At 60.1% G+C, this 24,449-nt stretch overlaps 2 protein-coding genes across 2 annotated transcripts; both read right to left on the bottom strand.

Annotated features, from left to right (window-relative positions):
* Nucleotides 1–6,221: 6,221 nt before the first annotated feature.
* Nucleotides 6,222–12,617, bottom strand: LOC129734232 (methanethiol oxidase-like). The gene is made up of 12 exons (XM_055696869.1): nt 11,739–12,617; nt 11,264–11,317; nt 10,785–10,897; nt 9,882–10,067; nt 9,241–9,361; nt 8,948–9,150; nt 8,452–8,635; nt 8,023–8,097; nt 7,604–7,725; nt 7,411–7,503; nt 7,043–7,161; nt 6,222–6,398 (listed from the first exon to the last, which is right to left on the bottom strand). The coding sequence occupies exons 1-12, from the start codon at nt 11,740–11,742 to the stop codon at nt 6,236–6,238; spliced, it is 1,437 nt and encodes a 478-aa protein (XP_055552844.1). The 5' UTR covers nt 11,743–12,617; the 3' UTR covers nt 6,222–6,235.
* Nucleotides 12,618–17,739: 5,122 nt separating this feature from the next.
* On the bottom strand, nt 17,740–24,449 carry LOC129734219 (methanethiol oxidase-like). Its single transcript, XM_055696757.1, has 12 exons — nt 23,571–24,449; nt 23,096–23,149; nt 22,617–22,729; nt 21,714–21,899; nt 21,073–21,193; nt 20,800–20,982; nt 20,284–20,466; nt 19,855–19,929; nt 19,444–19,565; nt 19,251–19,343; nt 18,883–19,001; nt 17,740–18,239 (listed from the first exon to the last, which is right to left on the bottom strand). Exons 1-12 carry the CDS (start codon nt 23,572–23,574, stop codon nt 18,077–18,079), a joined length of 1,416 nt encoding a protein of 471 aa, XP_055552732.1. The 5' UTR covers nt 23,575–24,449; the 3' UTR covers nt 17,740–18,076.

The following is a 24,449-nucleotide window of genomic DNA, read 5'->3' as shown; positions in this document are numbered from 1 at the left end:
TGCTCCGAGGGGGCCTTATATACAAGGCAAAAGGGTGGGGGGAGAAAGCAGCTGCCAAGGGAGGAGCCATCGCTCCTCGGCGTTTGGGAGGTGCCAGACCAGCGCTGCGGCTTCTTTCCGCCTTGCTAACCACCAATCTAGAGGAAAAATCTGCTGGTGCGTGCAGGTCTTTTCCCTAAACACAGCCTCCTGTATCTGATCCTGGCGCTCTGGTGATCTCCAGTGGACTTCTTCAGGCTCTGGAGGCCCCCATGCCCCGGCCGAGAAACAAGCTCATTGCAGCCATCCCCCGTGCCCAGGTGGCTGCCACACAAATGTGCAGCGGCTGCAAATTCCGCACGAGGGATGAGAAGCCCATCTAGATCAGCGTCCCCACCAGCAGGCTCCTGGAGACAACAACGTGTAAACGTAGAGAGGGCACCAAAGGCACCTCTGAAATCCAGACCCCGAGAGAAGGCACGTCTGTCTGGGGGCGAGCTGAAGGCATCACGGGTTCCCTGGGCTCCGCTCAGCAAGCCAGCCCAGAGGCGCCTCTACCCAAAAGAGGCTTCTGGAGCCCTGAGGGCTGCAAACTGGGATACAGGGCTCACAAGAGGAGGCAGGGGGCTCCAACAGTGCTGACGGCAGAAGAGACTGGAGGAGCTGCCGGCATCTCCTGAACAGCGAAGGAACACACCAGGCTGGAAATGGGTGCCTGGGCAAACGCCATCTGCGCCCCTGCTGATGCAGCACCTGCAAGGTCAAGACGTGCCCGTCGCCTCTCAGGTTGGCATCTCCACGGGGGGACGTCAGCCCACCTGTGGGAAATCGGAACCTTTAGGACTCGGGGCAACTCAGCAGAGCAAAACAGTGCCTGGCCAGTAGCTACGTACCCTCCCCACCAGTCTGGTCAAGGAATACCAAAGCCCCACAGCAGGCACCGACACCGCAAAGGGCCTGGCACCGGTGTGGCTGTATTACATACAAACTGGACAAAACTGCCACAAAACACCCCTGGGAAGAGCAGAGATCTCTCCTAAAGGGCCTGAGGTGCTGCAGAGAAGAATTTTGGAAGAAGGGTCCCCTCCTGAGACCACCAGCACCCTGGCTGCCACCAGCTGCCAAACTAAAGCAGGAAGAAAACACCAAGTGCCATGGAACGTGAATGAGTATCGTATCTTGTGGAAGAACGCCTCAACCAGTGGGCAAATTACACGGGGTACGTAATTGCTCCACATAGGAATGCAGACACATCTGACAGCGCCATTAAAGCAGCCCTCAGGAGATCCTCATCAGAAGCGATAGCCTGTCTCACTAGGGCTGTAATTAATGGCGCTCTGCTTCCAGAACAGCGCTTTTAACGTGCAACAGGCAGACACGGGAGCAGCCTGGCACCAGCGCCCAGCGCTCGCGCACTGCCCAGAGGCAGGTGGGACCAGCTGGCCAAAGGCCTTGTTTCAGGCAGCAGAAAAGGAGAATAATGGGAGCCTTTGATGCAGGCTGGTGCTCACTTATTCCACAAAGAGCGGACACTTCATTTTCCAGGCTGACAGGGTGCACGGCCTCAGCGTAGGCTCCAGGGAACACGGACCAGGGGATGCTGCTCACCAAAGGACACCCAGGCCTGACGGGAGGATGCAGCGGCAGCTCTGGTCCAGCAACGAGACCTGTAAGTCCAGCAGCTGAGGCAGGCCAAAGGCAGAGCAGACCACAGCGCGCACTAGCCTGAGCTGAGCTGGAGGCTGAGCGGCCAGCAGGGATCCTGCAGGAATGAGGGGCTGCCTGGCGTTTGCCTAACACCATGGCAGCAAGCCCTCGGTCCAGGAGCAGCTCCACAGCTTGGAGCAGCTCTACACGGTGTCTCCCTCCTCTCTGCTCACCACTGCTCTGAGCTGGGCACAGCTGCCCATCCTTCTCCAACCAAACCCAACAGAGAGGTTCAGGCAGCGTCCCCGAGGTGCTGCCGCCCTGGTCTGCCCGGCTGGTGGGAAGCACGACCCGGGCCAGCGAAGCACAAAAAGCTCCTGCTCCATCAGGGGCAACTTCAAGCGCGCAGCTGGTGCCTTTAGCGCAATGCTTCTGCTGTCACGATGTGCATGTCTCACTGCACCTTCTTCTCACCCCTGCACACCTGCTAATTAAAAACTTCATTAGTCTTCCGCTCATTAACAAAGTGCGCTGGTCATCCTATTTGGCTTTCCTCGGTGACGTCTTTGGCATCCCTCGCAAAACCAAGCTGCGGGGTGTAGAGTTTTCTCATTAAAACTGATAGTAGGAAGGATAAGAGCAGGCTCAGCAACACCGACGAGCAAGCAAGCGATGGTTAGCAGCGAACGCAGTCGGTGCGGTCTGCTCTCGGCCCAGGAACAGCTCCCTGTGGCAGGCACGGATGGGAAGCCGTGACATGGAGGAGCAATCAGGGGCTTCACTGGACAGCCCACACGGAGGCGGCAACTGCTCCCCTCCTCCCGACCGTCTCTCCCAACCCTGATAGGGAAGAACACGCTGTAATTTTGATAATGGGCAAGACCAGGTGGCGCAATCTGGCGCAGGCTGGCACAGCACACAAACGCGTCAGGAGAAGACCCTGCCACACCAAGAACACCAAGTCTGCTCTGGATGCCCAGGCAAGAACTCCCCCGACGACAGGAGCACTCTCCAACCTTCCCCGCCTTCCCCAGGGAAGGCGTTCGCTTCCCGACTCACGTTGCATCACAACACACGTCCACGTGCTGCCTGCAAGGTTGGCTGGAGGCAACGTCAGCGCTTCTCCCTCGAGGCGCCTCTCCGCCTTCGCCCCACCGCGGGGCCGGCCACCCCTTCCCCTCCAAACGCGGCGGTTGCTGCTGCTGTGGGACTCACTGGGGAGGGGGCAGGAAGGTCTGGCCACAAGCACGGCAGCAGCGCCAGCCCCCTCCCCAGCACAGCCCACAGCTACGACTGCACAAACCCATCCAAAAGCCACGTCCTTAGGTTGTCATTTCAGACACCGTGGAATGACAAGTGGCTTCAGGCGGCCACCAAAGGGCCCTGAGTGTGCAGGTGAGTCACTTGTCTGGCAGCGCGGTTTTCTGCCGGATCAGCTCCTTCTCCCGCAGCCGCACAATCGCTCCATCTGGCACAAGAGGAGTGCAGGAGGAGTGGCAGCCCCACGCAGCTGGGGAGGACGGACGAGCAGGACCTGCTCTTTCTCCTCTCCCAGGCCTCTGCCTAAAGACAGGCATTAGCACCTTCCCTGAAAGGTCCCTGCGAGCACTGCAGATCCGACCCCAGGCTTACACAAATGAAATAAAACCCAGAACGGTTGACTTTCCTCCGCTGATGGAGAAGGAAATGCAGACTGGGAATACAAACGCCGAGCAGAGCAGTTTAACTAAACATTTCAGGTTACGCTCCGAGGACTCATTTACGCTCCCCTGGATGAGTTTCTGGTCAGTCTCTATTCATCCTACTAGGAACGTGAAGGCAGAATATGTGTCAGTGGTTTGCTCTTCTATCGCAGAACAGAGTATTTTTATCTATGGTGAAACAACCTAATCGATACCCTTTTCCACTCTCTGCAATAGCCATGCTTCCTATGCAAAATACTTTAAGAAACAACCAGAAAGTTACGTTTGCATCCTTATCTCCCCGGCAACTCCCTTAAGGCAAAGAAAGGTCACATTCATGCTCAGCACAACTTCCACATATTGAGCCCAGCTTCCAAACGCTGAAATGAGCAAATGCTGCAAAAGCACAGCAAAAAGCACGCAGGAGGGTTAGGAGATCGCAGTATCCATCTGTTGCAGCCTAGAGGGGAGGAGATCAAATGTGGGGGTCTTCTGCTGCTAAGAGTTAATATAGGCTGGGATTAATTCTTGCCTCTGTTGCTATCCAGAAGGAGAGGGAAAACTGAAGGCTCATCTGAAAAGAAGACCTGGGGCAGAACGGAGTGGGCAGAACGGAGCACTCGTAACGGCTGCACCGCCAACAGGTTTTGTCAGGACGCCGGTTCCCAGTCCTGTAGCTACAAGTCTCGTCTTAACTGGGTGCATTAATGAGCAGCGCAGCCTAAGGATGCTCTCAGCTCCTCATCACGTGCCACCCTCCCTCTGAGCTGGTGCCCCAGCACAAAGCACTTCTGCGACCTCTTGGAAGCTGCAAAGGGCTTGAGGGTGCTGGTGCCAGGGAGAAGCACGTCCTCCCAAGAACCGCTGGAGGGAACAGTCGGAGCAGCCAAGGCCAGCCACCCCAACTCACCGCCTCCCCACACCAGGTGCATGCGGCCGCCGCAGCCACACCGCATCCCACGTTCCCGGGATAACTCACGTGCAAGCACGTGGAACGGCCCCCGCTCCCTGGAACGCGGCTATTGGGCCCCAAGGACCCGGGACAGCCCTTGGGGGGGTGGACGAGCTGGCTGCTAGTGGCAGAGACACGGCGGGGGCAGAGCAGGGCCTGGCGGTGGGTCGAGGGTCTGGGTCACCGCTGCAGCGCTGCCCCTTGACCTTCACGGCCCCACGCAGCCCTGAGCCCCGGCCGAGCCCTCACCTCGCTGCGCGGCCACCTGCAAGTCAGGGCGGGCGGTGGGAGCGCCAGGGATGGGTGCCTGTGGGCCGGGGTCGCCCTCCCACCCGTGGAGAGGCGGCAGCACCTCTGCCGAGACACCCGCTGTGGAGGGTCTGCGGGGCGGCGAGAGCGGGCACCTTCCAAATCCACCTCACCAGCAGGGACGCCCCCGAGGAGACCCTCCATCGAGGCACGCTGGGGGCCAGACCGCGGTGCCACGCTCAAGCGATCGTGATGCTGAACAGCAGCACCCCAGGGTGCACAACAGGCGTAGCAACGTGTTTGCCCAAGAGAACCGTGAAGGAAGTAAATGAGTTTGTATTCTTCCAAGGTAAACACATAACAGGCTAACAGCTAGAAGGATCCTCTTTACATTCTAATTTTTGCAAACTCCAAGCCAATTATGGCTTTGGCTGCAAAGTGCACCCTTGTGAAGATGCTCAAGGTGAGTGGGGTTCATGTGAAGCCACGTGGGTGTGCAGCAGGTCTTGGAGGACGGCGGTCGCTGTCCCGTGTAGCACACGGGCTTACACCGTGTGACTGCGATTTGGCTTCTCACGCAGCACACGATAAACAGGAGGATGATTTACAGCTCCGGTAACTACATCTTGCTTTTGTGAAACAACAGTGAAAGAGAACAGCCAAATAAGAACTTTTAAGGACTGAGGTCACTTTGTAGGTCCTTTGGGTGAAAACACTAACTTTCCTTTCTCAACTGAGTTACGACTCTGCTGTCCATGTGAACTGAGCAAGCTGAAAGCAATCTTCTCTCCAGCAGTGTGCCAGCCACTTAACACAAGGGATTTCACTGGAGTGGCTACTAAAAGTATTCTTTCAGACCTTCATGCGTGGTAAAGCAAGCCCTACTAAAACCAAACGGTTGGCTTGGGCGATCACAACACTACGTTACTTTGACAAGGGATGTTCATTTGTGGCAGAAAAAACAAATGGTTGGCAAGTTGCCCTATGAAACATGTCCCTGCAAGAATGAACACGAGAGAAGAACAAGCAAAGACGGCCACGACTGGAGACTTCCAGGAAGACGAACTGGCACTCTTGCAAAACCAGTGCCCTTCTCAGGGATCTTCAAAACCCTGATCTTATCATTAACTACTGCTGGCATTTTCCCCTGAAATAAATTGGAAAGGCTTTGGTGAAACAAGACGCATGAAGATGTAGCTGATGCGAAGGACAATTTTATTCATGTTTAAAGCAGAAGACAGGAGCAAACCGGTGTCAGGAAGCAGGCACTTCTTTCCAAACCCAAGCGCGTGACAGCCCTGGAGGGATGACGCGGAGCGGCCCCAGCACCGAGAAGCCAGCCAGGTGGCTCTCGTGCCGCAGGAAGAGTGTCCAGGAACGACCTGGCTGAAGAACAGTAACGCCGACAAAGTGGGTGCTTCCCCTCCTTCTGAGGCACCGCACGCTGCACAGCTCCGTACCGCAGCAGCTGCCCCGGCTCTGCTCCGCGCCTCGGGCCGGGGACCGCTCGGCACTGGGAACAGCGCTGACCACGTGCCCTGTGCCTCCGTGCACTGCTCTGCCTGACCCAGCCCCGCGCGGTGACGCGGAGCTCCCGCAGCTCCTGTCAGCAGAAACCCAGACTCCAGCAAGGCGTGGGGACCCCCCGAACCCAACGATCCTACGCTGCTCCCTGACGGCTGCACCACAGAAGAGAGAGGGAGGAGGGGAGCCTGTCGCAGGGCGCCTAGGCCAAGATATCGGAGGTGGAGTCTCCGGAAGCGAAGCGGATGTCATGGGCAAGGCAAGGCCCGTTGAGTTCCTTCCCAAAATCCACCAGGAAGTTCTTGTTCACGCACAGGCCGCCCTTCTCAGTGTCCACGTCAATCTGCAGCATGACGGAGCCTTCCCTGCGAGGGAACAAGAGCGCAGCGGTCACAGGCAAGCAAGCCAGGGCCCTGTTCCGGGGCTCCTGCCCGCACCTCCCCGTTCCGTATGGAGGAGGAGGCCGGCTCCTTCACATCTGCTCTTCCGCAGGGAGGAGGGCGCGGAGGCTCCCTTCCAGCGGGGCCACACGCCCGCGCTCACATCTTTTCCCTGAATGCTCGATGGACGCGGGCGAACCGCCGGGAATGACGTGGCAGGCGGGCTGGAGCTTGGCTCTGCGCTGGAGAGAGACCATCGCCCGCTCTGCCAGACCAAAACCTCTGGGGGGGACACCTGGGGAGGCGCTGCCAGAGCGGCCTGGCCTGGCTGCCGGGGCTCCACGGGCGGATCCTCTCCGCCTTCCCGGCTGGAGCGCTCCCGGGCTCTCCCGAGCACAGGCCGGGCACTGCGGCTCCACACAGGCAGCAGCTGCACCTCGCTCGGCCAGGGGCGCCGGGGTCAGGCGCACGTGAGATCCCGCCCGAGGAAGCTGCGGGGACCACGTTAGGAGGCCCCGTCCCCTGCAGTCACAGAGGTGTCCCTCAGAGCCCCCCCAGCGAGGCGCCTTTCCCCTTTGGAACGCAGGGGCCGTGCAAAAGAGGCCTCGCGCCTGCCCAGCGCTTCTCACCTGACCAAGTTCGGGTAGAACTGCTTGTCCCACGTGCTGTAGAAGGAGTTGGTGACGTACAGCCTCTTGCCGTCCACGCTGAGCTGCATTTTACTGGGGCCGCCGTACACTCTCTTGCACTGCAGGCACAACAGACAGCCCTGGCGTTACTGGCTTTTCCCGCAGCAGCCAAGCACAAGCCGGAGCAGGGAGCGGGCCGCAGCGGAGCAGAGCGGCTGCCTCCCCTGCCAGCGCAGGCAAGCGGCCAGCAGCTGCGGGCACACGGGCCGCTGCAGCGGAGACCTGCCCCAGAGCCCGCGGGCAGGGAATTTGCCGAGCAGAGCCCAAGCGCAAAGGACACCAGAGGGCAAAGAGGCCACGGAGCTCACCTTGACCACCAAGGGGTCCGGCTGGCACTTCAGCTCTTCGTCTCTGCACACGGTGACGGGTCCCCCTCTGAGGATGCTGCCTCCCACAAACACCTGGAAGCGAGGCAGGGGGAGACACGTGGCCTTGTCACGCGGCCACCGCCAGACCCTCCTAAGGAACGCAGCGGTGCCAGCCCTTCTGCTCCCGCCTTACCTGCCCCACCAGCCTGGGCTTGCAGGTCTTGGAGAGCTCATACTGGCGGATGTCTCCGTGCAGCCAGTTGCTGAGGTACAGGTACTTGTCATCCGTCGAGATGACGAGGTCCACCGTGAAGGCTAGGGCACACAAACAAAAAGCTCCAGAGAAGGCAGCGCCCACAGAGAACGCGCCTCTCCCTGCCACCCTGGACGTCGTGCCTATGGTGCACGAGAGCCGCCCGAGCGCGCAGGCTGCAGCTGGGGCAGCGGTGCCTCCTCGGGGTGCGCACAGCCCCTGCCCCCTCCGACAAGCCTTCTGCCATCTTTGCGCGGCACAGCGCCGCGGGTCAGTGAGGGGTCTCTGCCGGGCTGCACGACACAGTGCTACAGGAGGGAATATATAAAAAAAATAAACACCCCTCGGGGCACACAGACCTGGCATCTTGGGCATAATCCATCCTGTCACGTCCTTGGCCGGTATCCGAATCACCTCCTCTACGGCCCATTTGTCTCTCTGCACAAGGAATATGGGCACAGCACTGTAAGTGCTCCAGGCTGCTCAGGCGAGAGCGCTGCCCGGCACTCGCACGCCTGCGCAGCCGGCAAAGCTGCCGGAGGAAAGCTGCCGCTGCGCCCAGCTACGGCGAGCAGGCACGGCTGGGGCGGCACCGGCCAACAGCAGCAGCAAGGCTGAGCCTCCTCGCTCAGATGAATCCCCCAGCCTAAGGGTCCGGAGCTGGCTCCGCACGCTGCCCTCTCCACACGCCTCCTCCTTTCTCCCCGCCACCCCGCGTTTCTTCGGTGCCTTTCCCAGTCGCCCTGAAGCTCCCCACGGCCGGGTCTCCCCGGCTGCTGGCAGAACACTTGCCTCGCACTTGTAGAAGCGGTAGACAATGCCGCTCAGGGCACAGCTGACGTATCCCTCGGCAGCATCGGGGTTGTGGAGGAACTTCACGCTCAGGGGCAGAGAGTCCTCCCCCAGGTCGAAGCACTGGGTGAGGGTGTGGCAGGACAAGTTCCACACGTTCAGAGCGGCGCCCAAAGACCCCTGCGGAAGAGGAAGACCACGTCAGAAGATGAGGGGCCACCTGTGGAGACTAATCCCTCCCCAAATGCTCGCACTCGGGGACAGCCCCGGCAGTGACCAGCCAGAGCCTGCAGAGAAGCCGCCGCGCTTGAGGGAGCAGCGGGAGAGGGCAGGGACCAGCCTGGGGTAAGGACAGGCGCTGCACGTCCTGCAGCCGTGCCTCTAGGACGGGCCGTTCGTGGGGACGTCTGCCTGTCCCCCCTCTCCAGCTCCGGCTCTCGCGCTGACGGCCCCGGCAGCCTCCCACCACCCCGCTGAGCTCTGGCTCAGCACTTGCATCCGCATTCCCTCACCTTTCTTCAAGTCGTCAGGATTAAACCCGCGTCCCGCGCGTTTTGGGACCAGTCCGGCAGAGCTGATGAGAACGTTGTGGCGCGGCTGGTACCAGAAGTCGTATCCAGTCGGGGGGGCTTCACACTCATTCTCCCAGTTCCCCTTCAGCTCAAAGGTCTCTCCATCCAGCACAATGAATCCACCTGGGGCGCAAAAAGGGGACGCACGATCAATCGCGTACTCCGCTTCCAAAGCAGCCCGTTTCCTTGTGGAGTCATCGCCGGGCAAAGTACCTTTCCCGTTGCCAGCTGGGTCTCCCATGTTGGCAATCAGGATGTCACCATTAGGCAGGCTGTGCACTACGCTGAGGTATCCCTTGTTGCACTTCCAGAAGACATCCACTGGCTCAATCATCTGATAAAAGGTCACAGAGACACACACACCTCAGCCGGCGACTGCTCGGCTCATTTCACGCTCCCTGGCAGAGCCTTTGGCCACCAGAGACTCCTGCAAACCTCCGATGCTTGCGGGAGCTTTCGTTCCAAGGACTCCCACTTGCCAGGGGCTGCTCCTCCTTGCAGAGGAGCACAGAAGCCCCTGAGCTGCCCCTCTGCGCAGAGGAGAATGCAGCAACACCGAACCCATCACAGCCTGTCTGTCCACCGCACTGCTGGGGCGGCAGGTGTGGTGCGGGGCGTGACTGCCCACGATTAGGCTCTCTGAACGCAACAGGCGGAGAGAGAGGGACGCAAGGATGAGCAGAGCCTTCCTTGGTCTGGAAAGGAGAGAGCCGAGCGCAAAACGTGACCCAGCTCCCTAAAATCGGGGTGGAAGAGGAAATGAAGACAGAACCCTTCTTCCCTGTGTATTATCCCAGAAGCACCAGTTCCCAACTCCTTCCCAGAAACTTGTCCTTGCGTCACCTGAGGCATACCTTACACAGCTTGGGAGCCCGGCACTGGGAACCCACATCCACCACGTAAATGCGGGAGGAAATCAAACAGGGAAGAATCAGCTTGTTCCTCCTCGGTGTGGCAGTGTCAAAGCAGGCGCAGCCAGCGCTCCACCCCGAGGAATGCAGCTCGTCTTTGAGGTTGGGCATGGGCAGGCGGTGGATCACCTAGGCAGCCAAGGCAGAGTTAGGGTTCGCACAGGGAGGCAGGGAGAAACGGGGACCCTCACGCTGGCAGATGCTTCTGGCTTGGCAGCCTCCACCTGCGCGCCTGGCACTGCCTGCAGAGCTCCGGGACGAGAACACTGCTCCGTGCACTGGCCGCTGCTCCGCGTTAGGGCACGGCGTGCCGCTGAGAGGAGACCGTTCCCCATGCCGAGCAGCCACCCACAGGCTGATCCAGAGCACGTGCTCAGGAGCTCACTAGCAGCACCAAGACTCTCGGGAAGTGAGTTGGGAAGTGAGTCAGAGCCAACCTGTCCCCAGGACACCGAGACGGAGACGACTCAACCGCAGCCAGGCACACACAGGACAGCGCAAAGACAGCAGGAAGGTGAGTTTGCAGGCAGACAACAGCCCTCTCTCACACGTACAACCGCGGAGAAGCAAGAGAGAGACCTGCTGTGACAGAACTCACCAGGGGTTTCCCAGATGGGTCTTGGCAGGGCATGACCAGGCAGCAGGAGGGAACGGTGGACAGGAGAGAAAAATGCCCAAGACAAGAAGGTGCCAGGCATAGAGAGACGCCTGGCATCCCAGGGTGGCTATCAAGCAACCTGGAGTCCCAAGCAAAAAGGAGGAAAGGTCCCGAATGCCGAGGCACCATGAAGCACAGAGCCAGCAGCTGGGCACCATCCCAGGCAAGCGCTGCAGGGACACGGGTACCTGGCAGTAACAGGGAGATCTGGGGTTGAGGTCAATGGTGGCCAGGAAGTCAGGCTGCTCCACGCAGGTTTCCCTGTAGGTGCAGGTCACGTAGGCAACCTCCTCTCTAGGAGCTGTGTAGAAGGAAAGCTTGTGTTAAAGCACGCCGTGAACCAGCCAGGCGGGAAAAGAAAAGCTTCAGCAGACCCTCAGAGAAGACTGAACTCACTTTTCTGGATGCCAAGACCTTCCTACAGGCAGCTGAACGCAACGACCTGCAGCTATTCCATCCCTTCCTCCTTGCGCACTGACAACTGCCCAACCCTGGCTCCGTTACCGACCCAGAGGCACGAGAACAACCACAGCGGAGAAGATCTCCACGGAGGTACCGTCCTGCCCCTTTGGGGGAGGGGACTCGGCACACGTTCACGGGGGTCTCCACTAACAGGGAGCTCTCTCCCAAACACCACCCGCTGCACGACACGCTCGAGAGGACTTGCCTTTCACAGCCTCCGGGCAGGTGGGGTACTCGTAGCACTGAGCTCTGCATCTGTCTGGGTTGGGGAGAAGAATAAAATGAGAAACGTCCACGTCCCAGACAGTGCCTACTCGGAAGCCTCTGTCCCACCCAAGGGACCTTCTCCCACCCCAGCTCTCAACGGGGACCTCTGTGACCGGCCCCTGCTCCGCTTATGGCACTGACGACCCCCCGACCCAGGAGAGGAATCCTCCCTGAAGCGCCACCAGGGCCGTCCCAGAACAGAGAGAACCTTCGGCCCCAGCCGGACAAGGTGCCACACTCCAGTGCCACCCCTCTCCTCCCTGCAGCGGAACAGACCTGCCAGTCCCCAGCGGGGACTCGGGTCCAAGGGGGGATGTCCGCAGCCCCCAGGCAGTGGCTGCAGCCCGGTCCAGGATGGAGCCACAAGGCTCGGAGCTGCTGTGGGCTGCGGGAGGCTGCAGAGCATCTCTTACCCATGCTGACGGCCTTCTGGTTCACTCTCCTGGAGCAGAGGTGCTGGGACTGGAGGTGCGGCTCGCTGTCTGCCTCGCCGGAGTGGGATGTGCTGCGCCGAGGCTGCTCCGAGGGGGCCTTATATACAAGGCAAAAGGGTGGGGGGAGAAAGCAGCTGCCAAGGGAGGAGCCATCGCTCCTCGGCGTTTGGGAGGTGCCAGACCAGCGCTGCGGCTTCTTTCCGCCTTGCTAACCACCAATCTAGAGGAAAAATCTGCTGGTGCGTGCAGGTCTTTTCCCTAAACACAGCCTCCCGTATCTGATCCTGGCGCTCTGGTGATCTCCAGTGGACTTCTTCAGGCTCTGGAGGCCCCCATGCCCCGGCCGAGAAACAAGCTCATTGCAGCCATCCCCCGTGCCCAGGTGGCTGCCACACAAATGTGCAGCGGCTGCAAATTCCGCACGAGGGATGAGAAGCCCATCTAGATCAGCGTCCCCACCAGCAGGCTCCTGGAGACAACAACGTGTAAACGTAGAGAGGGCACCAAAGGCACCTCTGAAATCCAGACCCCGAGAGAAGGCACGTCTGTCTGGGGGCGAGCTGAAGGCATCACGGGTTCCCTGGGCTCCGCTCAGCAAGCCAGCCCAGAGGCGCCTCTACCCAAAAGAGGCTTCTGGAGCCCTGAGGGCTGCAAACTGGGATACAGGGCTCACAAGAGGAGGCAGGGGGCTCCAACAGTGCTGACGGCAGAAGAGACTGGAGGAGCTGCCGGCATCTCCTGAACAGCGAAGGAACACACCAGGCTGGAAATGGGTGCCTGGGCAAACGCCATCTGCGCCCCTGCTGATGCAGCACCTGCAAGGTCAAGACGTGCCCGTCGCCTCGCAGGTTGGCATCTCCACGGGGGGACGTCAGCCCACCTGTGGGAAATCGGAACCTTTAGGACTCGGGGCAACTCAGCAGAGCAAAACAGTGCCTGGCCAGTAGCTACGTACCCTCCCCACCAGTCTGGTCAAGGAATACCAAAGCCCCACAGCAGGCACCGACACCGCAAAGGGCCTGGCACCGGTGCGGCTGTATTACATACAAACTGGACAAAACTGCCACAAAACACCCCTGGGAAGAGCAGAGATCTCTCCTAAAGGGTCTGAGGTGCTGCAGAGAAGAATTTTGGAAGAAGGGTCCCCTCCTGAGACCACCAGCACCCTGGCTGCCACCAGCTGCCAAACTAAAGCAGGAAGAAAACACCAAGCGCCACGGAACGTGAATGAGTATCGTATCTTGTGGAAGAACACCTCAACCAGTGGGCAAATTACACGGGGTACGTAATTGCTCCACATAGGAATGCAGAAACATCTGACAGCGCCATTAAAGCAGCCCTCAGGAGATCCTCATCAGAAGAGATAGCCTGTCTCACTAGGGCTGTAATTAATGGCGCTCTGCTTCCAGAACAGCGCTTTTAACGTGCAACAGGCAGACACGGGAGCAGCCTGGCACCAGCGCCCAGCGCTCGCGCACTGCCCAGAGGCAGGTGGGACCAGCTGGCCAAAGGCCTTGTTTCAGGCAGCAGAAAAGGAGAATAATGGGAGCCTTTGATGCAGGCTGGTGCTCACTCATTCCACAAAGAGCGGACGCTTCATTTTCCAGGCTGACAGGGTGCACGGCCTCAGCGTAGGCTCCAGGGAACACGGACCAGGGGATGCTGCTCACCGAAGGACACCCAGGCCTGACGGGAGGATGCAGCGGCAGCTCTGGTCCAGCAACGAGACCTGTAAGTCCAGCAGCTGAGGCAGGCCAAAGGCAGAGCAGACCACAGCGCGCACTAGCCTGAGCTGAGCTGGAGGCTGAGCGGCCAGCAGGGATCCTGCAGGAATGAGGGGCTGCCTGGCGTTTGCCTAACACCATGGCAGCAAGCCCTCGGTCCGGGAGCAGCTCCACAGCTCGGAGCAGCTCCACACGGCGTCTCCCTCCTCTCTGCTCACCACTGCTCTGAGCTGGGCACAGCTGCCCATCCTTCTCCAACCAAACCCAACAGAGAGGTTCAGGCAGCGTCCCCGAGGTGCTGCCGCCCTGGTCTGCCCGGCTGGTGGGAAGCACGACCCGGGCCAGCAAAGCACAAGAAGCTCCTGCTCCATCAGGGGCAACTTCAAGCGTGCAGCTGGTGCCTTTAGCGCAATGCTTCTGCTGTCACGATGTGCATGTCTCACTGCACCTTCTTCTCACCCCTGCACACCTGCTAATTAAAAACTTCATTAGTCTTCCGCTCATTAACAAAGTGCGCTGGTCATCCTATTTGGCTTTCCTCGGTGACGTCTTTGGCATCCCTCGCAAAACCAAGCTGCGGGGTGTAGAGTTTTCTCATTAAAACTGATAGTAGGAAGGATAAGAGCAGGCTCAGCAACACCGACGAGCAAGCAAGCGATGGTTAGCAGCGAACGCAGTCGGTGCGGTCTGCTCTCGGCCCAGGAACAGCTCCCTGTGGCAGGCACGGATGGGAAGCCGTGACATGGAGGAGCAATCAGGGGCTTCACTGGACAGCCCACACGGAGGCGGCAACTGCTCCCCTCCTCCCGACCGTCTCTCCCAACCCTGATAGGGAAGAACACGCTGTAATTTTGATAATGGGCAAGACCAGGTGGCGCAATCTGGCGCAGGCTGGCACAGCACACAAACGCGTCAGGAGAAGACCCTGCCACACCAAGAACACCAAGTCTGCTCTGGATGCCCAGGCAAGAACTCCCCCGACGACAGGAGCACTCTCCAACCTTCCCCGCCTTCCCCAGGGAAGGCGTTCGCTTCCCGACTCACGTTGCATCACAACACACGTCCACGTGCTGCCTGCAAGGTTGGCTGGAGGCAACGTCAGCGCTTCTCCCTCGAGGCGCCTCTCCGCCTTCGCCCCACCGCGGGGCCGGCCACCCCTTCCCCTCCAAACGCGGCGGTTGCTGCTGCTGTGGGACTCACTGGGGAGGGGGCAGGAAGGTCTGGCCACAAGCACGGCAGCAGCGCCAGCCCCCTCCCCAGCACAGCCCACAGCTACGACTGCACAAACCCATCCAAAAGCCACGTCCTTAGGTTGTCATTTCAGACACCGTGGAATGACAAGTGGCTTCAGGCGGCCACCAAAGGGCCCTGAGTGTGCAGGTGAGTCACTTGTCTGGCAGCGCGGTTTTCTGCCGGATCAGCTCCTTCTCCCGCAGCCGCACAATCGCTCCATCTGGCACAAGAGGAGTGCAGGAGGAGTGGCAGCCCCACGCAGCTGGGGAGGACGGACGAGCAGGACCTGCTCTTTCTCCTCTCCCAGGCCTCTGCCTAAAGACAGGCATTAGCACCTTCCCTGAAAGGTCCCTGCGAGCACTGCAGATCCGACCCCAGGCTTACACAAATGAAATAAAACCCAGAACGGTTGACTTTCCTCCGCTGATGGAGAAGGAAATGCAGACTGGGAATACAAATGCTGAGCAGAGCAGTTTAACTAAACATTTCAGGTTACGCTCCGAGGACTCATTTACGCTCCCCTGGATGAGTTTCTGGTCAGTCTCTATTCATCCTACTAGGAACGTGAAGGCAGAATATGTGTCAGTGGTTTGCTCTTCTATCGCAGAACAGAGTATTTTTATCTATGGTGAAACAACCTAATCGATACCCTTTTCCACTCTCTGCAATAGCCATGCTTCCTATGCAAAATACTTTAAGAAACAACCAGAAAGTTACGTTTGCATCCTTATCTCCCCGGCAACTCCCTTAAGGCAAAGAAAGGTCACGTTCATGCTCAGCACAACTTCCACATATTGAGCCCAGCTTCCAAACGCTGAAATGAGCAAATGCTGCAAAAGCACAGCAAAAAGCACGCCAGGAGGGTTAGGAGATCGCAGTATCCATCTGTTGCAGCCTAGAGGGGAGGAGATCAAATGTGGGGGTCTTCTGCTGCTAAGAGTTAATACAGGCTGGGATTAATTCTTGCCTCTGTTGCTATCCAGAAGGAGAGGGAAAACTGAAGGCTCATCTGAAAAGAAGACCTGGGGCAGAACGGAGTGGGCAGAACGGAGCACTCGTAACGGCTGCACCGCCAACAGGTTTTGTCAGGACGCCGGTTCCCAGTCCTGTAGCTACAAGTCTCGTCTTAACTGGGTGCATTAATGAGCAGCGCAGCCTAAGGATGCTCTCAGCTCCTCATCACGTGCCACCCTCCCTCTGAGCTGGTGCCCCAGCACAAAGCACTTCTGCGACCTCTTGGAAGCTGCAAAGGGCTTGAGGGTGCTGGTGCCAGGGAGAAGCACGTCCTCCCAAGAACCGCTGGAGAGAACAGTCGGAGCAGCCAAGGCCAGCCACCCCAACTCACCGCCTCCCCACACCAGGTGCATGCGGCCGCCGCAGCCACACCGCATCCCACGTTCCCGGGATAACTCACGCGCAAGCACGTGGAACGGCCCCCGCTCCCTGGAACGCGGCTATCGGGCCCCAAGGACCCGGGACAGCCCTTGGGGGGGTGGACGAGCTGGCTGCTAGTGGCAGAGACACGGCGGGGGCAGAGCAGGGCCTGGCGGTGGGTCGAGGGTCTGGGTCACCGCTGCAGCGCTGCCCCTTGACCTTCACGGCCCCACGCAGCCCTGAGCCCCGGCCGAGCCCTCACCTCGCTGCGCGGCCACCTGCAAGTCAGGGCGGGCGGTGGGAGCGCCAGGGATGGGTGCCTGCGGGCCGGGGTCGCCCTCCCACCCGTGGAGAGGCGGCAGCACCTCTGCCGAGACACCCGCTGTGGAGGGTCTGCGGGGCGGCGAGAGCGGGCACCTTCCAAATCCACCTCACCAGCAGGGACGCCCCCGAGGAGACCCTCCATCGAGGCACGCTGGGGGCCAGACCGCGGTGCCACGCTCAAGCGATCGTGATGCTGAACAGCAGCACCCCAGGGTGCACAACAGGCGTAGCAACGTGTTTGCCCAAAAGAACCGTGAAGGAAGTAAATGAGTTTGTATTCTTCCAAGGTAAACACATAACAGGCTAACAGCTAGAAGGATCCTCTTTACATTCTAATTTTTGCAAACTCCAAGCCAATTATGGCTTTGGCTGCAAAGTGCACCCTTGTGAAGATGCTCAAGGTGAGTGGGGTTCATGTGAAGCCACGTGGGTGTGCAGCAGGTCTTGGAGGACGGCGGTCGCTGTCCCGTGTAGCACACGGGCTTACACCGTGTGACTGCGATTTGGCTTCTCACGCAGCACACGATAAACAGGAGGATGATTTACAGCTCCGGTAACTACATCTTGCTTTTGTGAAACAACAGTGAAAGAGAACAGCCAAATAAGAACTTTTAAGGACTGAGGTCACTTTGTAGGTCCTTTGGGTGAAAACACTAACTTTCCTTTCTCAACTGAGTTACGACTCTGCTGTCCGTGTGAACTGAGCAAGCTGAAAGCAATCTTCTCTCCAGCAGTGTGCCAGCCACTTAACACAAGGGATTTCACTGGAGTGGCTACTAAAAGTATTCTTTCAGACCTTCATGCGTGGTAAAGCAAGCCCTACTAAAACCAAACGGTTGGCTTGGGCGATCACAACACTACGTTACTTTGACAAGGGATGTTCATTTGTGGCAGAAAAACAAATGGTTGGCAAGTTGCCCTATGAAACATGTCCCTGCAAGAATGAACACGAGAGAAGAACAAGCAAAGACGGCCACGACTGGAGACTTCCAGGAAGACGAACTGGCACTCTTGCAAAACCAGTGCCCTGTCTCAGGGATCTTCAAAACCCTGATCTTATCATTAACTACTGCTGGCATTTTCCCCTGAAATAAATTGGAAAGGCTTTGGTGAAACAAGACGCATGAAGATGTAGCTGATGCGAAGGACAATTTTATTCATGTTTAAAGCAGAAGACAGGAGCAAACCGGTGTCAGGAAGCAGGCACTTCTTTCCAAACCCAAGCGCGTGACAGCCCTGGAGGGATGACGCGGAGCGGCCCCAGCACCGAGAAGCCAGCCAGGAGGCTCTCGTGCCGCGGGAAGAGTGTCCAGGAATGACCTGGCTGAAGAACAGTAACGCCGACAAAGTGGGTGCTTCCCCTCCTTCTGAGGCACCGCACGCTGCACAGCTCCGTACCGCAGCAGCTGCCCCGGCTCTGCTCCGCGCCTCGGGCCCGGGGACCGCTCGGCACTGGGAACAGCGCTGACCACGTGCCCTGTGCCTCCGTGCACTGCTCTGCCTGACCCAGCCCCGCGCGGTGACGCGGAGCTCCCGCAGCTCCTGTCAGCAGAAACCCAGACTCCAGCAAGGCGTGGGGACCCCCGAACCCAACGATCCTACGCTGCTCCCTGACGGCTGCACCACAGAAGAGAGAGGAGGAGGGAGCCTGTCGCAGGGCGCCTAGGCCAAGATATCGGAGGTGGAGTCTCCGGAAGCGAAGCGGATGTCATGGGCAAGGCAAGGCCCGTTGAGTTCCTTCCCAAAATCCACCAGGAAGTTCTTGTTCACGCACAGGCCGCCCTTCTCAGTGTCCACGTCAATCTGCAGCATGACGGAGCCTTCCCTGCGAGGGAACAAGAGCGCAGCGGTCACAGGCAAGCAAGCCAGGGCCCTGTTCCGGGGCTCCTGCCCGCACCTCCCCGTTCCGTATGGAGGAGGAGGCCGGCTCCTTCACATCTGCTCTTCCGCAGGGAGGAGGGCGCGGAGGCTCCCTTCCAGCGGGGCCACACGCCCGCGCTCACATCTTTTCCCTGAATGCTCGATGGACGCGGGCGAACCGCCGGGAATGACGTGGCAGGCGGGCTGGAGCTTGGCTCTGCGCTGGAGAGAGACCATCGCCCGCTCTGCCAGACCAAAACTTCTGGGGGGGACACCTGGGGAGGCGCTGCCAGAGCGGCCTGGCCTGGCTGCCGGGGCTCCACGGGCGGATCCTCTCCGCCTTCCCGGCTGGAGCGCTCCCGGGCTCTCCCGAGCACAGGCCGGGCACTGCGGCTCCACGCAGGCGGCTGCTGCACCTCGCTCGGCCAGGGGCGCCGGGGTCAGGCGCACGTGAGATCCCGCCCGAGGAAGCTGCGGGGACCACGTTAGGAGGCCCCGTCCCCTGCAGTCACAGAGGTGTCCTCAGAGCCCCCCCAGCGAGGCGCCTTTCCCCTTTGGAACGCAGGGGCCGTGCAAAAGAGGCCTCGCGCCTGCCCAGCGCTTCTCACCTGACCAAGTTCGGGTAGAACTGCTTGTCCCACGTGCTGTAGAAGGAGTTGGTGACGTACAGCCTCTTGCCGTCCACGCTGAGCTGCATTTTACTGGGGCCGCCGTACACTCTCTTGCACTGCAGGCACAACAGACAGCCCTGGCGTTACTGGCTTTTCCCGCAGCAGCCAAGCACAAGCCGGAGCAGGGAGCGGAGCGCAGCGGAGCAGAGCGGCTGCCTCCCCTGCCAGCGCAGGCAAGCGGCCAGCAGCTGCGGGCACACGGGCCGCTGCAGCGGAGACCTGCCCCAGAGCCCGCGGGCAGGGAATTTGCCGAGCAGAGCCCAAGCGCAAAGGACACCAGAGGGCAAAGAGGCCACGGAGCTCACCTTGACCACCAAGGGGTCCGGCTGGCACTTCAGCTCTTCGTCTCTGCACACGGTGACGGGTCCCCCTCTGAGGATGCTGCCTCCCACAAACACCTGGAAGCGAGGCAGGGGGAGACACGTGGCCTTGTCACGCGGCCACCGCCAGACCCTCCTAAGGAACCCAGCGGTGCCAGCCCTTCCGCTCCCGCCTTACCTGCCCCACCAGCCTGGGCTTGCAGGTCTTGGAGAGCTCATACTGGCGGATGTCTCCGTGCAGCCAGTTGCTGAGGTACAGGTACTTGTCATCCGTCGAGATGACGAGGTCCACCGTGAAGGCTAGGGCACACAAACAAAAAGCTCCAGAGAAGGCAGCGCCCACAGAGAACGCGCCTCTCCCTGCCACCCCTGGACGTCGTGCCTATGGTGCACGAGAGCCGCCCGAGCGCGCAGGCTGCAGCTGGGGCAGCGGTGCCTCCTCGGGGTGCGCGCAGCCCCTGCCCCCTCCGACAAGCCTTCTGCCATCTTTGCGCGGCACGGCGCCGCGGGTCAGTGAGGGGTCTCTGCCGGGCTGCACGACACAGCGCTCTGGGAGGGAAAATATAAACACCCCTCGGGGCACACAGACCTGGCATCTTGGGCATAATCCATCCTGTCACGTCCTTGGCCGGTATCCGAATCACCTCCTCTACGGCCCAGTTGTCTCTCTGCACAAGGAACATGGGCACCACACCGTGAGCGATCCGGGCTGCTCAGGCGAGAGCGCTGCCCGGCACTCGCACGCCTGCGCAGCCAGCAAAGCTGCCGGAGGAAAGCTGCCGCTGCGCCCAGCTACGGCGAGCAGGCACGGCTGGGGCGGCACCGGCCAACAGCAGCAGCAAGGCTGAGCCTCCTCGCTCAGATGAATCCCCCAGCCTAAGGGTCCGGAGCTGGCTCCGCACGCTGCCCTCTCCACACGCCTCCTCCTTTCTCCCCGCCACCCCGCGTTTCTTCGGTGCCTTTCCCAGTCGCCCTGAAGCTCCCCACGGCCGGGTCTCCCCGGCTGCTGGCAGAACACTTGCCTCGCACTTGTAGAAGCGGTAGACAATGCCGCTCAGGGCACAGCTGACGTATCCCTCGGCAGCATCGGGGTTGTGGAGGAACTTCACGCTCAGGGGCAGAGAGTCCTCCCCCAGGTCGAAGCACTGGGTGAGGGTGTGGCAGGACAAGTTCCACACGTTCAGGCGGCGCCCAAAGACCCCTGCGGAAGAGGAAGACCACGTCAGAAGATGAGGGGCCACCTGTGGAGACTAATCCCTCCCCAAATGCTCGCACTCGGGGACAGCCCCGGCAGTGACCAGCCAGAGCCTGCAGAGAAGCCGCCGCGCTTGAGGGAGCAGCGGGAGAGGGCAGGGACCAGCCTGGGGTAAGGACAGGCGCTGCACGTCCTGCAGCCGTGCCTCTAGGACGGGCCGTTCGTGGGGACGTCTGCCTGTCCCCCCTCTCCAGCTCCGGCTCTCGCGCTGACGGCCCCGGCAGCCTCCCACCACCCCCGCTGAGCTCTGGCTCAGCACTTGCATCCGCATTCCCTCACCTTTCTTCAAGTCGTCAGGATTAAACCCGCGTCCCGCGCGTTTTGGGACCAGTCCGGCAGAGCTGATGAGAACGTTGTGGCGCGGCTGGTACCAGAAGTCGTATCCAGTCGGGGGGGCTTCACACTCATTCTCCCAGTTCCCCTTCAGCTCAAAGGTCTCTCCATCCAGCACAATGAATCCACCTGGGGCGCAAAAAGGGGACGCACGATCAATCGCGTACTCCGCTTCCAAAGCAGCCCGTTTCCTTGTGGAGTCATCGCCGGGCAAAGTACCTTTCCCGTTGCCAGCTGGGTCTCCCATGTTGGCAATCAGGATGTCACCATTAGGCAGGCTGTGCACTACGCTGAGGTATCCCTTGTTGCACTTCCAGAAGACATCCACTGGCTCAATCATCTGATAAAAGGTCACAGAGACACACACACCTCAGCCGGCGACTGCTCGGCTCATTTCACGCTCCCTGGCAGAGCCTTTGGCCACCAGAGACTCCTGCAAACCTCCGATGCTTGCGGGAGCTTTCGTTCCAAGGACTCCCACTTGCCAGGGGCTGCTCCTCCTTGCAGAGGAGCACAGAAGCCCCTGAGCTGCCCCTCTGCGCAGAGGAGAATGCAGCAACACCGAACCCATCACAGCCTGTCTGTCCACCGCACTGCTGGGGCGGCAGGTGTGGTGCGGGGCGTGACTGCCCACGATTAGGCTCTCTGAACGCAACAGGCGGAGAGAGAGGGACGCAAGGATGAGCAGAGCCTTCCTTGGTCTGGAAAGGAGAGAGCCGAGCGGAAAACGTGACCCAGCTCCCTAAAACCGGGGTAGAAGAGGAAATGAAGACAGAACCCTTCTTCCCTGTGTATTATCCCAGAAGCACCAGTTCCCAACTCCTTCCCAGAAACTTGTCCTTGCGTCACCTGAGGCATACCTTACACAGCTTGGGAGCCCGGCACTGGGAACCCACATCCACCACGTAAATGCGGGAGGAAATCAAACAGGGAAGAATCAGCTTGTTCCTCCTCGGTGTGGCAGTGTCAAAGCAGGCGCAGCCAGCGCTCCACCCCGAGGAATGCAGCTCGTCTTTGAGGTTGGGCATGGGCAGGCGGTGGATCACCTAGGCAGCCAAGGCAGAGTTAGGGTTCGCACAGGGAGGCAGGGAGAAACGGGGACCCTCACGCTGGCAGATGCTTCTGGCTTGGCAGCCTCCACCTGCGCGCCTGGCACTGCCTGCAGAGCTCCGGGACGAGAACACTGCTCCGTGCACTGGCCGCTGCTCCGCGTTAGGGCACGGCGTGCCGCTGAGAGGAGACCGTTCCCCATGCCGAGCAGCCACCCACAGGCTGATCCAGAGCACGTGCTCAGGAGCTCACTAGCAGCACCAAGACTCTCGGGAAGTGAGTTGGGAAGTGAGTCAGAGCCGACCTGTCCCCAGGACACCGAGACGGAGACGACTCAACCGCAGCCAGGCACACACAGGACAGCGCAAAGACAGCAGGAAGGTGAGTTTGCAGGCAGACAACAGCCCTCTCTCACACGTACAACCGCGGAGAAGCAAGAGAGAGACCTGTTGTGACAGAACTCACCAGGGGTTTCCCAGATGGGTCTTGGCAGGGCATGACCAGGCAGCAGGAGGGAACGGTGGACAGGAGAGAAAAATGCCCAAGACAAGAAGGTGCCAGGCATAGAGAGACGCCTGGCATCCCAGGGTGGCTATCAAGCAACCTGGAGTCCCAAGCAAAAAGGAGGAAAGGTCCCGAATGCCGAGGCACCATGAAGCACAGAGCCAGCAGCTGGGCACCATCCCAGGCAAGCGCTGCAGGGACACGGGTACCTGGCAGTAACAGGGAGATCTGGGGTTGAGGTCAATGGTGGCCAGGAAGTCAGGCTGCTCCACGCAGGTTTCCCTGTAGGTGCAGGTCACGTAGGCAACCTCCTCTCTAGGAGCTGCGTAGAAGGAAAGCTTGTGTTAAAGCACGCCGTGAACCAGCCAGGCGGGAAAAGAAAAGCTTCAGCAGACCCTCAGAGAAGACTGAACTCACTTTTCTGGATGCCAAGACCTTCCTACAGGCAGCTGAACGCAACGACCTGCAGCTATTCCATCCCTTCCTCCTTGCGCACTGACAACTGCCCAACCCTGGCTCCCTTACCGACCCAGAGGCACGAGAACAACCACAGCGGAGAAGATCTCCACGGAGGTACCGTCCTGCCCCTTTGGGGGAGGGGACTCGGCACACGTTCACGGGGGTCTCCACTAACAGGGAGCTCTCTCCCAAACACCACCCGCTGCACGACATGCTCGAGAGGACTTGCCTTTCACAGCCTCCGGGCAGGTGGGGTACTCGTAGCACTGAGCTCTGCATCTGTCTGGGTTGGGGAGAAGAATAAAATGAGAAACGTCCACGTCCCAGACGGTGCCTACTCGGAAGCCTCTGTCCCACCCAAGGGACCTTCTCCCACCCCAGCTCTCAACGGGGACCTCTGTGACCGGCCCCTGCTCCGCTTATGGCACTGACGACCCCCCGACCCAGGAGAGGAATCCTCCCTGAAGCGCCACCAGGGCCGTCCCAGAACAGAGAGAACCTTCGGCCCCAGCCGGACAAGGTGCCACACTCCAGTGCCACCCCTCTCCTCCCTGCAGCGGAACAGACCTGCCAGTCCCCAGCGGGGACTCGGGTCCAAGGGGGGATGTCCGCAGCCCCCAGGCAGTGGCTGCAGCCCGGTCCAGGATGGAGCCACAAGGCTCGGAGCTGCTGTGGGCTGCGGGAGGCTGCAGAGCATCTCTTACCCATGCTGACGGCCTTCTGGTTCACTCTCCTGGAGCAGAGGTGCTGGGACTGGAGGTGCGGCTCGCTGTCTGCCTCGCCGGAGTGGGATGTGCTGTGCCGAGGCTGCTCCGAGGGGGCCTTATATACAAGGCAAAAGGGTGGGGGGAGAAAGCAGCTGCCAAGGGAGGAGCCATCGCTCCTCGGCGTTTGGGAGGTGCCAGACCAGCGCTGCGGCTTCTTTCCGCCTTGCTAACCACCAATCTAGAGGAAAAATCTGCTGGTGCGTGCAGGTCTTTTCCCTAAACACAGCCTCCTGTATCTGATCCTGGCGCTCTGGTGATCTCCAGTGGACTTCTTCAGGCTCTGGAGGCCCCCATGCCCCGGCCGAGAAACAAGCTCATTGCAGCCATCCCCCGTGCCCAGGTGGCTGCCACACAAATGTGCAGCGGCTGCAAATTCCGCACGAGGGATGAGAAGCCCATCTAGATCAGCGTCCCCACCAGCAGGCTCCTGGAGACAACAACGTGTAAACGTAGAGAGGGCACCAAAGGCACCTCTGAAATCCAGACCCCGAGAGAAGGCACGTCTGTCGGGGGGTGAGCTGAAGGCATCACGGGTTCCCTGGGCTCCGCTCAGCAAGCCAGCCCAGAGGCGCCTCTACCCAAAAGAGGCTTCTGGAGCCCTGAGGGCTGCAAACTGGGATACAGGGCTCACAAGAGGAGGCAGGGGGCTCCAACAGTGCTGACGGCAGAAGAGACTGGAGGAGCTGCCGGCATCTCCTGAACAGCGAAGGAACACACCAGGCTGGAAATGGGTGCCTGGGCAAACGCCATCTGCGCCCCTGCTGATGCAGCACCTGCAAGGTCAAGACGTGCCCGTCGCCTCGCAGGTTGGCATCT

This window comes from Falco cherrug, chromosome 19 (genome assembly GCF_023634085.1).
Source record: "Falco cherrug isolate bFalChe1 chromosome 19, bFalChe1.pri, whole genome shotgun sequence".
In the NCBI taxonomy this organism is placed as follows: Eukaryota; Metazoa; Chordata; class Aves; order Falconiformes; family Falconidae; genus Falco; species Falco cherrug.
Note: the sequence above shows the minus strand (reverse complement) of the source record. Positions and strands in the feature narration are given on the sequence as shown.